At 48.4% G+C, this 13,509-nt stretch overlaps 1 protein-coding gene across 3 annotated transcripts in view; it reads left to right on the forward strand.

Moving 5' to 3' along the window:
- Positions 1 to 1,657: 1,657 nt before the first annotated feature.
- GRIA3 (glutamate ionotropic receptor AMPA type subunit 3) overlaps positions 1,658 to 13,509 on the forward strand; it is a 273,921-nt gene continuing 262,069 nt past the window's right edge. The window contains exons 1-3 of one of the 3 annotated variants that reach the window (XM_057314146.1): positions 1,658 to 2,033; positions 2,277 to 2,403; positions 3,597 to 3,755. In XM_057314146.1, the coding sequence (XP_057170129.1) occupies positions 2,295 to 2,403; positions 3,597 to 3,755 (268 nt within the window). In that variant the 5' untranslated portion in view covers positions 1,658 to 2,033; positions 2,277 to 2,294. Of the gene's footprint in view, positions 2,034 to 2,101; positions 2,404 to 3,596; positions 3,756 to 13,509 lie in introns of those variants that run through there. The other 2 variants (XM_026520521.4, XM_048213511.2) reach the window with 2 other exon arrangements.

The following is a 13,509-nucleotide window of genomic DNA, read 5'->3' on the forward strand; positions in this document are numbered from 1 at the left end:
AACACTTATTGATTCTTCTGTGAGTCAGGCACTGAATTAGATGTTTTTGTGTCCACTATTTTATTTAATCCTTATCTAATCCACAACCACTTTACAAGGAAAGAAGTAGTAATATTCCCATTTTGCAGATGAGAAAACTGGAGTTGAGATTAAGAAAGTCATTCAAGGTCACACACAGCCTATATGTAATATAGGCTTGAATGTAAACCTGTCTTCTAAGCCTACATTCCTGAACCATGCCATGTCACTCTCCACACTTGTCAAGGCATGGCCAACCTGGTCTCTGCTACCTCCTTGGCCCTAATGCTCCAGCCACTTGCAAATTCAGTCTCCTGTGCCAGCCAGGTTTCTCTTCCATTCCTAGCATGTACTATCTAAATGGAGATAAAAGATTTCCATGAGTGGTGAAATACAGATTTTGCATTATCAGAATGGATACAAAGTTGGGGAGAGCCTAGAACCATTTTTCTGGTTGCTCGAGGGTTTGGAAACTTTCTATTCCAGGCTCCAATCTGTGTCATGCCAAATCCAAAGTTCTGGAGTCACTGGTGGACCAGTTGAGCCCCTGCCCCGTATCCCCTGCTCCACGCATACCAGTTTCCTGTACACTGGCAGCAAAGTTCATTTTTCCCATAGACCAGGAGGAGAGGATATGAAGAGGAGCGTTACTGGCACGGAGAGAAATAAAACTTGTCTCTTCCAGAGTAGCTGGAGTAGGAGTGAAAGACTTGGGAGATAAGGAAGCTTCTTTTCTCCCACCACTGGAGAAAGGGGCTAGGGAGAAGAGTCTGCAGCCCAACACAAGATCTTGTGGAGGGGACCATCCCCCAATAGAGATCCAGGCCACACTGCCTGACTCGGAAGGTTCTTTCCTCCCCTTAGAACAGGGAGTAAAAGAGAACTGGGGGGGGAGGGGAATTGATAGCCTCTGGGGTCATCAGTCAGGGGCCCAGGCTGCTTGGTCCAGAGGCTACGGCAAGGGAGCAAAGCAGCTAGGAACAGTTTCTTCCAACCTTAACTTTCAATCCCCTACCCTTATCCCAGCACATTCCCACACTTCTATCCTCCTTCTCGGTGGGACTGAGCGTCCTTTTCATTAACCTTTTAGTTACCACTTCCACGCACATACTTTTCTACGCCCTCCAAAACAGTCAGCCTCACACTGCCCATCACGGCCCTCTCCCCGCCGCAAGCCCGGCTGTGCACTTGGGTAAGGGGAGGTACTGGCCTCCCAGAGCCATGGGGTGGGGGACGGTTGTTCACTCGCCCTCGGATCTCTGCTGTAAAAACTGAGCGGCAGGGCCAGGCATGCGCAGCATCTTCGGGCGCATTGTGATGGGAACTGCTTCTCCGAGTCTCTACAAAGACTCCGGAGTAACCGCTAACCGCCCCCCCCGCAAGACCCCTCTTCTTCAAGACAGACACGCAAACGCTAAGGCAATGCAGCTTTTCTTCCTTTTTTTTTAAAGGGCCAGTTGCCGCTTGAAAGGGTAGCCCACGTGAAGACTAGTGTATTTCTATCGATCCCATCTCCGGTGTTGACAAACGCCAGCGCCGAGGCTTTGCAGTCCGGGGCTGCAGTTTGCAGTGGAGCTAAGCGGTGTGCGGCTTTAATTCCACGTCAGATCAACTTTGATCAATATCCCCCTACCGGCCCAATTGGAAGAGCCCAATTCACCGGCGCTGAGCCTTTTCGCTCTTTCCTTCTTTTTTCCCCTCTTTAGACCCACCATCTTCTGGGGGAAGAAAAGTCTCGGATTTTCTTTATAATTTCTTTCTGTCTCGCGCTCTCTCTCTCTCTGTTTCTTTGGGGGTTTTTTTGTTTGTTTGTTTGTTTGTTTGTGTTGTTTCTCGGTGTTTTGTCCTTTTTTGTTTTGTTCGGTGTTTTAGGTTTTTATTCTCTCTCTCTCTCTCTCTCTCTCTCTCTCTCTCTCATTCTCCCTCTCGTAGTGATAGGGAGAGAGATCGCTTTGGCGAACCGAGCTTGCAGCCAATGAACCCGCCTTCCAGATTGGTGTGAAGACAGAAGTGAGGTGGGGGGCGGGGAGGGGGTGTGAGAGAGCCTGGAGAGGGAGCAAGAAAGGGAGAGAGAGAGAGAGATTGAGAGAGAGAGAGAGAGAGAGAGAGGAGGCGGTGGAGGAGGAGGACTAGTGTGGGGTGGAAAGGAAGAGTGAGCGAAAGCAAGTTGAAGGGAGGGGGTGTAAGAGCCGGCGAATTCTTTTTCTTTTTCTATTATTATTTTGACGACTCCTGAGTTGCGCCCATGCTCTTGTCAGCTTCGTTTTAGGCGTAGCATGGCCAGGCAGAAGAAAATGGGGCAAAACGTGCTCCGGGCGGTCTTCCTTTTAGTCCTGGGGCTTTTGGGTCATTCTCACGGAGGATTCCCCAACACCATCAGCATAGGTAAGCGCGAGCAAGCAGCCAGTGGGGCCGGGCTCCCCTGCGCCCGAGATCACTGCCCCGGCGGGGCTGCTGCGGCCGCGGGTCCCCATCCTGCATGGCCTGGGGAGGGGACCGGGGACGGGGACCGGGCAGGAACCGCGGGGATCTGAGCCCCAGGGAGCCGGCTGGTCTGGGGAGCGGCGGGGACGGGAGGGGGTCTCCTGGGGCTGGGGACGGGAGCGGTGGGCTGCCGGGGTTTTCGAGAGGAGCGGAGCAGGGGAAGCATGCGGGAGGCCGGGAGGCTGCAAAGGGGCGAAGAGTCGCGGCTTTTCGTCTGGCTGCTCTGGACTTTGCCATGGCGTGCGTGCCGCGGCTGGAAGTTGTCCCAGGGTGATGCCGCCTGTCTGGCCGCGCCAGGGCGCCCCGTCCCGCGTGTCCGTCTGTCGGAGACCGGCTAGAGCTGGGGGAGCTGGAAGCCCACCCTGGATCCCCAGACCCGGGCGGCAGCCGGAGTCGGTGGCGGATGGGGTAGGAGGCAGGGGTGAGGCAGGGAGCCGTGCGAGCGAGCCGGCGGGCGGGCGGCTAAGTCACGCAGACCACGAATTCATGAATTGCCGCTGTGTCTGTCTGGAGCCCGGCTCCCGGGCGCTGGGAGAGAGTTCTCTCAGCTTCTGTCTTGTATTTACAAGTCGAGAAGTTAGAATTGGTTACTGAACCAAACCCCCGTATTGTCCGGTGGGGTGGGAGATGGCTACCGGGAACAGGATGGGGCAGCAGGGGGAATGGAATTGTTTTTCTTCGCAACCCTTCCCTTTGCACCAGGAAAAGATGAGCCAGCTTGTGGAGATGGGCGTCGGGGTTGGCGGGGCGGTGGGGGGGGGGGAGAAGTGGAGAGGAAGCTACTGCCTGAGAAAGAACCAAGTCCCGCGCTTGGTTCCATCGTCCTACCCCAAAGCAGCCCCCTCTTCCCCCTCTCCCCTTTCCCCCTTGTCTCCGGCCTCTTCTCCTCCTCTTCAGTCAGGAGGAAAATCTGGTTTCTCTTGGCCAAAATTGAGTTCACAAGAGTCTAGAAAGACACACAGGTTGAAAATCAATAATCACCGCACACCCCAGTGCCATTGAGAGATATCCCCTATCTGTATTGCTCCCCAATTTCTAGCCGGTCCGGGGGGGGGGGGGGACACGAACCAAATCTCGGTTCCTTTTGCTTCTAGGTGGACTTTTCATGAGAAACACGGTGCAGGAGCACAGCGCTTTCCGCTTTGCCGTGCAGTTATACAACACCAACCAGAACACCACGGAGAAGCCCTTCCATTTGAATTACCACGTAGATCACTTGGATTCTTCCAATAGTTTTTCTGTGACTAATGCTTGTAAGTAGATCTGTTTTTCCTCCCTTTGGGACCTTCGGGACCTCATTTGCATTTTGCTCGTGGGACTTGGGGTCTGCGTGTGTGCTCGAGGGGGGGTGATTGCCTCAGTAGACATTTCAGGGGCTCTGGTCAATCCAGGTCTCATGCGACATCAATCAACTCCGTAGGTTCCTGCTGAGGGACTTCAGGCAGTGCACAAAACTCTGTTGTGAATAATGTTAGATGCAGAAGTTTTATTTTCCTCCTTGCTAAACTGGCGTTCCCTCCCCCACACCCCCCTCTTTTGGCTGGGAAAAAAAAAGAAAGAAAAAAATAGCATGGTTGTTCAGGGAAATTTCTTCAGATGGGATGAAAAAAAAGAAACCTCTTGATTGAGTCAATTCAGGATGTACATTACTTGACTGTTAAAGCTCCCGCCTGGCTGTAGGAATGAGCTGAATTTGACAATCACCTAATATTTAGGAGCCAAACATGAGAAATTCTGCAAACAAGTGACCTTGAGGCACAGATCAGGCTGGGTTCCCTGGCCTCTTTCTGTCCTATAATATCACCTTTCTTACTGAGAGAGCTCTGATAGGAACTGATAAGACAACAAACTCATTACAAGTGATGAATGCCTGGCAAACTGAAGGGTAGGGAGAAGAAAGGGCTCGGGTTACTATTTGGGAAGCTAGTTCTATCTCCCCCAGTATTGTTCACCCCCCCCCCCAATTCTTAAGGACCACACAGTTCTTAGAGCAAAAGGTGGAGGGGAGGGGAGAGGCTTGCTGCAGAAAACCTGAATATCAAAAGAGAGGAATTTCATCAGCCCCAAAGCCATTTCTGAAATACCTAGTTGTGCTCCGTGATTATTCTCCTGGAAAGGGGACATGTTGAGGAGTAAAACCATGGGAAACCAAATGACCATAGCCTGTTGGACACAGGTTTTTCTTGAATGGAATGTTTTATGAGAAAGACTGGTAATTCTTCATCTAAGCTTATTTTACTAAAAGTTTTCACAACAATGAGGCTGATGATGGCATAAATATGTTTTGCTTTTATGGCTGGTATAGTTTGGCATTTGGAGTTTATTTTATTTCAAGAGAGAAATGATATTTATATTTCATTGCGGGAAACTTTGTATATAACTTCCTTCAAATTCTTCTACCTCAAGGGATATGTGACTTCCAAAAACTGTTGAAAGGGTCACCAAGGGCACAGTTTCCTTGGATTTTGAAGGCTTAGGTCAAGGGGATGGTGGTGAAGTACTTTGCATGAAATATGACACTTTAGCAGGTTTAAGAAAATTTTAGCTGAAGGTACAGATCCTTATATGAACATGTTCTGAGATACTCTGTATTTGACATTCATTGGCTTTCCGACATTGACAAAAATAGGAACTTATTAATTCCAGCTAAGTGTGAAAGTTACAAAATGTCTGTCTATACTTTGCATCTTATTTCAGTAATCCCAGCCTGTCGCTACAGCACTTACAACACACATCTGACTCTTAATCCTGCAGCACTGTGATCTTGTCAAGAGGCTGAATCTCAAATGCAGTTTCCTAAGTATCAATTAGAACAGATTTAAAACCAAATACAGAAAACTAGCATGATTTATTAATAATAATGAATAATATTTATTTCAACTCACCTTAGTGTCTTTCTACTAATGAGGACTGGGATAAGAGTGCCAATTAACTTCTTAGGAATAATTGTTTTCCAAGGTCTTGGGTCCTGTTTTTCTATGGTCAATTCAGATTGACGCCCACCTGCTCAGGGCCATCGGAACCCTACCAAGTAGCAGGAAGGAAATGATACTTGCCGCGTGAAAAGCTCAAGCTTGAGAACAATTGAGGCAATAAGTCATTCATATCAGTGTTGAGTTGCCTTAATGTCTTAACCTCCCTGGTCAATAAAGCAACAACCATGGGAAAGGAAAAGAAATTGATCAGCTCCCATATGCCCAATCCACAGCACTTCTGTTTAAAAGCTTACAAGGCTAGGTTATGGCCGGGGGCTTGAAAATGTGAATAATGGGTGTGGCTCACTGGGCAACAAGAAAGACAAAACAAAAAAGTGACCTTGCTCTTAGTTATGTCAAATACACATATATGCACACAAAGACACACACAGGGGAAATATCCAGAAACCAATGATGTGTACCCAGCTGCCTGTTGCACTCTCAGACTTCACAGCTCAGAAGACATAGGAGGAAAGCTACCATCTTCTCTGGTCCCCGAAACAGTTCCTCTCTGAATGTCACAATCATTGAATGGGGGCCAGATCCCGAAGCTGTCTCCGGGCAGCTGCTGCTTAGAAGCTTAGTATGAGAAAGATGACTAGTCCAACCACAGTCTGATCGTCTCTGAATGCAGAAAACAAGCATTTCTAGGGTCCATGGGAGCTCTGGAGGTATAGCTCATCCCCCCCACCCCCCACCCCCGGCCTTAATTGTTCTCCCCCCCCCCCCGCCCCCAAGAAAGAGAGATCATATATCTCAGTTGCTGGCATAACAGTACTAGTTCAGGGCTCAAGTCTGGCAGGTGACTCCAGGTTCCATTCTTCCAACTGATTGCACTGTTGTGCAGAGAAGAAACCCCCGGATGCTCTCTCCTGCCCCTTCCTGGCGACCTAGGGCGAATTGGCGAAAACCCCTGATGAGTCCAAATCTGGTCACCCCCACCTCTCCTATCTGGTTCAGTATGGAACAGGAAGGCAAAAATTAAAGAAACTTTCCCCTATTTCCGTTCAGAATTCCTAGTTTCAGCCTGTCCTAGCCCTAGAATTGATTTCTTCCCAGGATATTCCCTGCGTCCCCAATCCTTGGGCGGGCACACACTTTCCAGGGCTTAGGTATGCAGGTAAACAAACTCCTGAAGAATAAACAAAGGCTAATGCTTTTTGTATGTGTCCTGCTCCACATCCCTTCCCCCAACGTATTCAGAAGGTTTCCTCACAATGAATCCCGGCAGCAGTTATTTAAAGACTCTTCTTCACCAGCAACCAAAAATTTTTTTTTCTTTCTTTCTTTCTTTCTTTCTTTCTTTCTTTCTTTCTTTTCTTTCTTTCTTTCTTCTTTCTTTTTTTTTGCACAACCCCCAAGAGTTTTACTTAGACAGACTCCAACTTCGTTCCGTGTCTTAAGAGGACAATAAAAGCCTCTTTGGCTTTGAATCGTAGTTCATTTGGGATCTCGGTTCAGAGGTGAATTGAAGTTTATTGAAGACACTCCTCTGATTTGGAGCATCTGGTCCCATTTCATAGGAATTAATTGAGTTTGCTGTCTGACTTTTCAGTTTAGCTAGATGACCCTGGAAAGGAGGGAGGTGTGACTGCCGCGGTTTCAGGATCCATGCGTTCACACGCACAATCAGTGTGTATAAAAAGAGATGTACACACATGTTTTTAAGTTACATGTCTGCTCTTGAAAAACCCCATCTGATGGTCCGCGGGCTGTGGGGGTTGTGGAAACACCGAGGGAGGGCCCGGTCTCATTTGCGTGGCTTGGCTGTCCTGGTTCCTCGGGAGCCCCCTCGGATTCCCTTGAAGTCCCCTCCTGTGTCTTGCTGCTGTGCAATTGTAGTGCACTGCACACTACATCGCCCCAGCCTCTGCAGTGTCAGCTCATTAGCACACAGATCTCATATTCCCTCTCCGCACTGTCATTGCAAAAATTGCTGTTGTACACCTTTACAGCCAACAAATGTGCTCGTGGATTACGCACTGTTTGCAAGAAGCAAGGAAAAGGCAAATGTAACCTTAAAGGTTATTCACCACGGAATTGTGCTCTAAACGTGTTGGCTTAAATAAAAATCTGTTGATGGAGGCGCAATAGTGATGGTGGGACTTAGGAGTGCAGGCTCTAATGGAGCCCCAGGCAAAATCCCTTTGGCTGCCTAAACCTAACTCATCAGCTGCACATTTTTATTCCATTAATTTTTTTTTCGAGCCCCGTGAAATATACCTGCTGAGAGCACGCTCCTTTTATAACTGAGCGCATTTCGCTACCAAGTGTACTTAGCTGAGACAGGTTTCCGTCTCTTTGCCCACAGAGTCACAATCTAATTATCTAATTATTCTAATTGCCAGGATCCTTTTAACTGTTTAGGTCCATTTGGGAAGGAAATGTCTCCCCTGATCTGCTTCTCTGCTCTTTGGTGGGTTTGGTTGGGTTTTCGTGTTGGTCTTTTTTGAGTAGTCTTTGGACCCAGGGTGAAGACCTCCAGCATCACTGCTCCTGCCCTCAAACAGATCTGCGTTATGCTAACCGATGTCCACTGCTCCCGCTCCACCGCCCGCCCACCCCCAGCTCCCCATCTTTGTGCCTCTGCTGCTGTCCCTCTCCTCTGTCTGCTGGCCAGCCTTCAACAAGCTCCCTGGCTTAGCCCACTTCTCAGTCCCTCTGGCCAGCTGGCTTAGCCCACTGAAGCACGAAGAGGTCGCCTCCGTGGTGCCAAAGACTTAAGTCACCTTCTCACAAGGTTTATTATGGGTTTTTTTAAATCTATTTTTTATGTGGAGAGGAGGGAGGAAGGTGATGCTGTTCATTTGGGCCATAAAAATAGATGGCAATCAGCAGGCTGTAAAGGTGAGCTTCTAGCAAAGTGCACCGCCTCCCCAGAAGGCAGCTTCCTGTTGATCTACTAAGTGGGGGCGGGGGACGGCCGGGAAGGGTCTGAGCGGAAGGAACAAAGAAAACTATTGTTCGCTCTCTCTGCGTACAGCCAAACGAGCCACGGTTTTTCTTCCTCTCCGCAATTTAAACTTTTCCCCCCTAAAATGAAGCTAGTTTTCCACATCCCCCCACTTCGACCTCTATCCGAGGTTTCTGTAGTTCTGCCTTTTCTCCCTCCTCCCCAGGATGGAATGAGAACAGTGGGAGCTGGTTGAGATTTTTATGCTCTGGTTTTGGCTCCTGGTGGATTTATTTTGAAATGTCATTATGAGGGGTAGTCAGAGGTGATTGGCTGATTTCATTTTAAGAGACTGGAAAATAAATAAGGCTCCCGAGGTGTTGTTGTTCGTCTTCCTTTGTGGGTAAGAGATTTGTCATTTTTATACGGTGGGTTAAAGGATTAATAGACGGCGTGGATTTTCAGAGAGGGCCAGAATTTGAGAAGAGGGAATTCGTAACTTTGGGAGAGTAAACATGCTTCTTCGGCTGCTTTAGCTCTGAACTCAGATGGAGACTGCGAACAGATTTGAAGGACCTTTGACAAAACTTTCTACCTTCTCTGCGGGTCAGGAATATTATCTGCATACCTTACCTGGTCGGTTAAAAGAAGTCACATTTTGACTTTGTTCCTTTGGCTTTGATACTTCGGGTCTAATTAGATAAAATGCCCACAGGAGGGTGCAATTCAAACCTTAGGTGGGGGCGATGGGTGTTCTTCAGCGGGAGTGTGGGAGTCGTGCAGACGCAAAAGGAACTCCCTCCCGCTCGGGAAATGTCTGCGCTCCAGACGTAGAGCTACAAATAGCCTCAGCCTGTGTGGGGGACGAGACTTGAGCGAGGGCAGCAGCCCCCCAAAAGGGGTCAGTCCTTGGCAAAAGGTGAACCCAGGCAGAATTTGTCCTCTTTCACACTCTGCTTCTTCTCTTGCCATAATTACCCCCTCTGGCTCTGCCTGCCTGGCCCACGACCTCTTGCTGCTCTCCGAGTGGCCCACAACCTCTTGCTGCTCTCCGAGTGGCCCCTGACTGGCATCCCAGCCACAATAAACTTACCCAGGCACTGTTCTCCGCTCTGGACTTTCCTGACCCTTCTCGGTCAGAATATCCCTGGTCTTGATCTAGCCTCCCGAGGGCCTGCAACTCTACTTTAGGGGTGACAGCATTTTACGTCATACAGGAATCTAGCTGAAAGTGGCCGAAAAGGGGTTAGCATACCTAACGGGAATATTTGCTTTATTTTTTTTAAGATTTTATTTTATTTATTTGACAGAGAGACACACAGTGAGAGAGGGAACACAAGCAGGGGCAGTGGGAGGGAGAGGAAGAAGCAGGCTCCCAGCAGAGCAGGGAGCCCGATGGGGGGCTCGATCCCAGGTCCCTGGGATCATGACCTGAGCCGAAGGCAGATGCTTAACAACTGAGCCACCCAGGCGCCCCAGGAATATTTGCTTCAAAACCAGAGACTGTGGGAACCATAATGCCTCAGTTTCCAGGAAGGAAAGCTACTCAAATGGGTGTGTTTCTGGACGTGATGCACAGAGTGGCTGTTGGCTCTACCCAAAGCAAAGATCAGCTGGCCCTGGTCATGGAAGACCTCTACAGGCCAAAGTAAAAAGCTACCTGCCCATGGGAGGTTCGGTGTAAGTACACAGGGCAGAGGGCAGGTGCGGCTTCACCATGTCGAACCTGGCCCTTGTGGTAATTGGGGGAGCAGCCACAGTTCATAGGGATTCATTTGATTTAGGAGGCAAATACGTATGGCATTTTTTTATATGTCAACCATACCTCGATTAAATGGGCTAAAAAAGTGTAAACTTTTCATATGCACTGCCAAAAGAAAAAAAAAAAGAGGCTGTTGTTGAATCTGAAGGTGCCTCTGTGGGCATTGGCGGGAGATACACCAGCGTGGAACCGAGGTCATAGGAGGGGAGTAAGGTGGTGAGGAAGCTGAAAAGTCTCATAGGAAAGTTTCCTTTCCCTGGGCTGGCACGTAGAATGTAGGGATTACAAGGCAGCATTCTCCCCCTCACAGACCCTAAATGGTAGCTCTGGAGGGATAAGGAGAGGAAACAGAGTTGCCAAGGACCCCTTAACCCTATGGGACCCAGTTCAGTCTAGAACAGCACCTCCCAACCTTTTATGGGCACAACAGTCACCCGGGAATCTTGTTAAAATGAAGGTCCTGATTCAATAGGTCTGTGGTAGCGTCCGAGAATTTGCATCTCTAGCAAACTCTGGGGTGATGCCAGTGCTGCTGATATTCAAACCACTTTGAGTAGGAAGAGTCCAGAGCAGGGAGACCGCGATTACCAAAGAAAAAGGCTCTCCCAGACGAGCTCTTACCCCTATCTGTACCTCTTTGCCTTCCAAAGAAGGTTCTGTAAGAGACACATTTGGCTCATTCAAGGATGTCCCTATCACATTCCCAGCAACGCTGTGTCCCGTTCAGCCATGTCTGTAGGTGGCATGATTAGATGTCTGATGAGAGCGTCTACTTAGGGTTGCTTTTTGTAGGGATTTGGAAGACTGGAAGGCAGGCTGAGAGAGGAGGTAGCTCATGAGCCAGGATGAGATGACAGAGTCTTGGCTTCTTGCCACACCCAAAGTGTCCCTTTTAGAAACAACCTGCCCGAGAGAGTTAAGGTTGGCATGCAGTGGCAACTGCCTTTCCACTTTGCTTCTCTGGGTCAAGGCATGCCAGGAGGAGGCACGGAGCCTCTGCTCCTCAGCTGTCTGACTTCCCTGAAACAGGGTGAGAACCAGGGAGTACAACACAACTCGAATTCTGTCTGGTTCCCTAACAACCGGAAAAATCGACTCCATTTTCAAGGCTGGTGCCAAGAACACATTGTGAGGTAGAGGGGAGGAAAGGGAAGTAATGTCGCTCTCGAACATATCGGAGCTGAGGACTGCTCCAGAGAAGTCATTAGAAGCTTACCCAGTGTCATTCGAAGGCTGCCACATGGCACCCTACTACCCTAAATATTGCCCCCCTAGGGCAGTCTGCCGTTGCTCTGAAATTCTACTAATGTATTTATTTGTGTAACGGCACTTACAGGGCTGTGCTAAAATGCAAGCATACTATCTGAAAGTGAGTGAGTTAAATCCTTAGCAGCCATTAAGATTTCAACCAGAATTCTTTGACCGGGTTACTGCCTATTACCTTGCGGAATCCTTAGGGGAGATTTTCCAAGACAGGCAAGTGCCCCAAAGAAGGCACCTTCCCAAGAAAGTGGGGGCATCAAATGGATGGTGGGCAGGCAGGGGGCACTGGGAGACTCTTGAAGATGAGGAAGAGTCCCTCAAATATACACTTCACCTATTGGGCAACGTTTGCCTTTCTCCATGGATAAATTCTGGGAGCTTCTTCACTAAGATTTTAGTTGCCTTTGACCCTTCAAGTCGTACCCTTTTGATAGTGGTGGGTGTATCCTCTCTGCCGTGCACGGTTGTCTGCTGCAACGGATGATCTCAGCCTCTAGATTCCCCACAATTACTGTGGGATATTTTCGGAAGTAAAACCAGTTTGTGATGAAGGATGGTGAGGATTTTTTTAAGCCTTTTAAAAATGTTGCAATCAAAACTAGTTCCCTTTCGATTACCCATGATTGGCTGACCTGCCTTGCCAGTTACTTATTCCAGCAGGGCCTCATTCTTGCAGCTGCCCAGAAGGGGATCAGGCTACCAGCAACGAATGAGACAGGAAGGGACAGGACCCAGCCTGCGCAGCAGTAATTGTGTGCATGTGCGTGTGGGTCTCTGTGTGGGTGAACACCTTTACACATTTAAGGTAGAAAGGCTGCCAACATCTACAGTCAGCCAGAACCTGTTACAGAGTCTCAAATATTCTTGTATTTCATTGTTATCTCCAAAGCTACTTCTTGGTTAGTTTAAAACAGTATTTCTTGAATTGGACCACTTGCATCAAAATCACCAGAGATGTTTGTTAAACATATGATTTCCTAGGTCACACTCCAGATGTTTTAAATCAGAAAATATAAGGATAGGCCTTTTATTTTTTAAAACAAGCTCTATGGGTGATTCTAATGCACACTCACTTTGGGAATCACTAGTTTAATTAGCCCTGGGACTGCACACAGAGATCTATGGATTCAGATGGAACGTTTGTTGAGTGCCCACTAAGCTCCAGGCATCGTACCAGGCACTCTCGCTTATGTGACTTCTGTAAGCAAGCGAGGTGCTTTTGGCCCATGTGAGCATTAGTGAGTGGCTTTCAGGTTGGAAATCCAAGACTTGAGAGAACCAAGACTAGCCTCAAGTCACAGCGTCTGAGTTAAAGCAAATCTGCTCTTTGCAATGGTGAGTAGAGACAAGGCAATGATTTTATTTTTGACTTCTCCTCTTCTTTGCTTGTTAGCTAGTGATGGGTCCTTAGCCATGCTGTAAACTAGATGTTATGGCAAACGCCAACCCATTTGTTAAAAAGCAGATGCACTGCAGTCACTTTATATGGTATTCATGGTGTCATCCTTGCTATCAATAAAGGCTGGAATAATATTGACTGCCATTCACTGAGCCCATACTGTGTGGAAGACGTGGCACTAAGCCTTCTACATGCCTTATCTCATGGAATCAGCCCAACATTGCTAGAAAGGAGGTACTCTCATCTTCATTTTATAAAAGAGGAATCGGAGGTCGTTCAAAACATACAGAAGCAACGAGCTCCAGGTCACACAGCTGGCTCATTAGTGAGGCCAGGATTCTAGCTGAGCTATTCCTGCCTCTAGAGTCTGGATTCAATTTCAACAGGGGTTGAAATCACCGATGATCACAGGGGCCAGGTGGATGACATAAATGTGTCAACTGGGCCAGGTGTGGAGTGGTGGGGCCTGCGGCCGTCTGGAGAGTCCATGCCCCTCACCTGAAGACACCTCAAATCCATTTTTTAAAAAACCGTGGGACAAACAAAACATCTGCAACAGGCCTTGGGGAAAGTGTGAGTCTCTGCCCTCTGCACTGCTCTATCCCCCTTCCTCTAACAGCTAAGTCACTAGTTGAGGGAAGTTCTATTAACTCGTAGTTTAAAGTACTGAGAAGATCAGAAAATCCCTTCTGCACAAAAGAACTATTTGACTTTG

The sequence above is a fragment of the Ursus arctos genome, chromosome X (genome assembly GCF_023065955.2).
Source record: "Ursus arctos isolate Adak ecotype North America chromosome X, UrsArc2.0, whole genome shotgun sequence".
Classification (NCBI taxonomy): Eukaryota; Metazoa; Chordata; class Mammalia; order Carnivora; family Ursidae; genus Ursus; species Ursus arctos.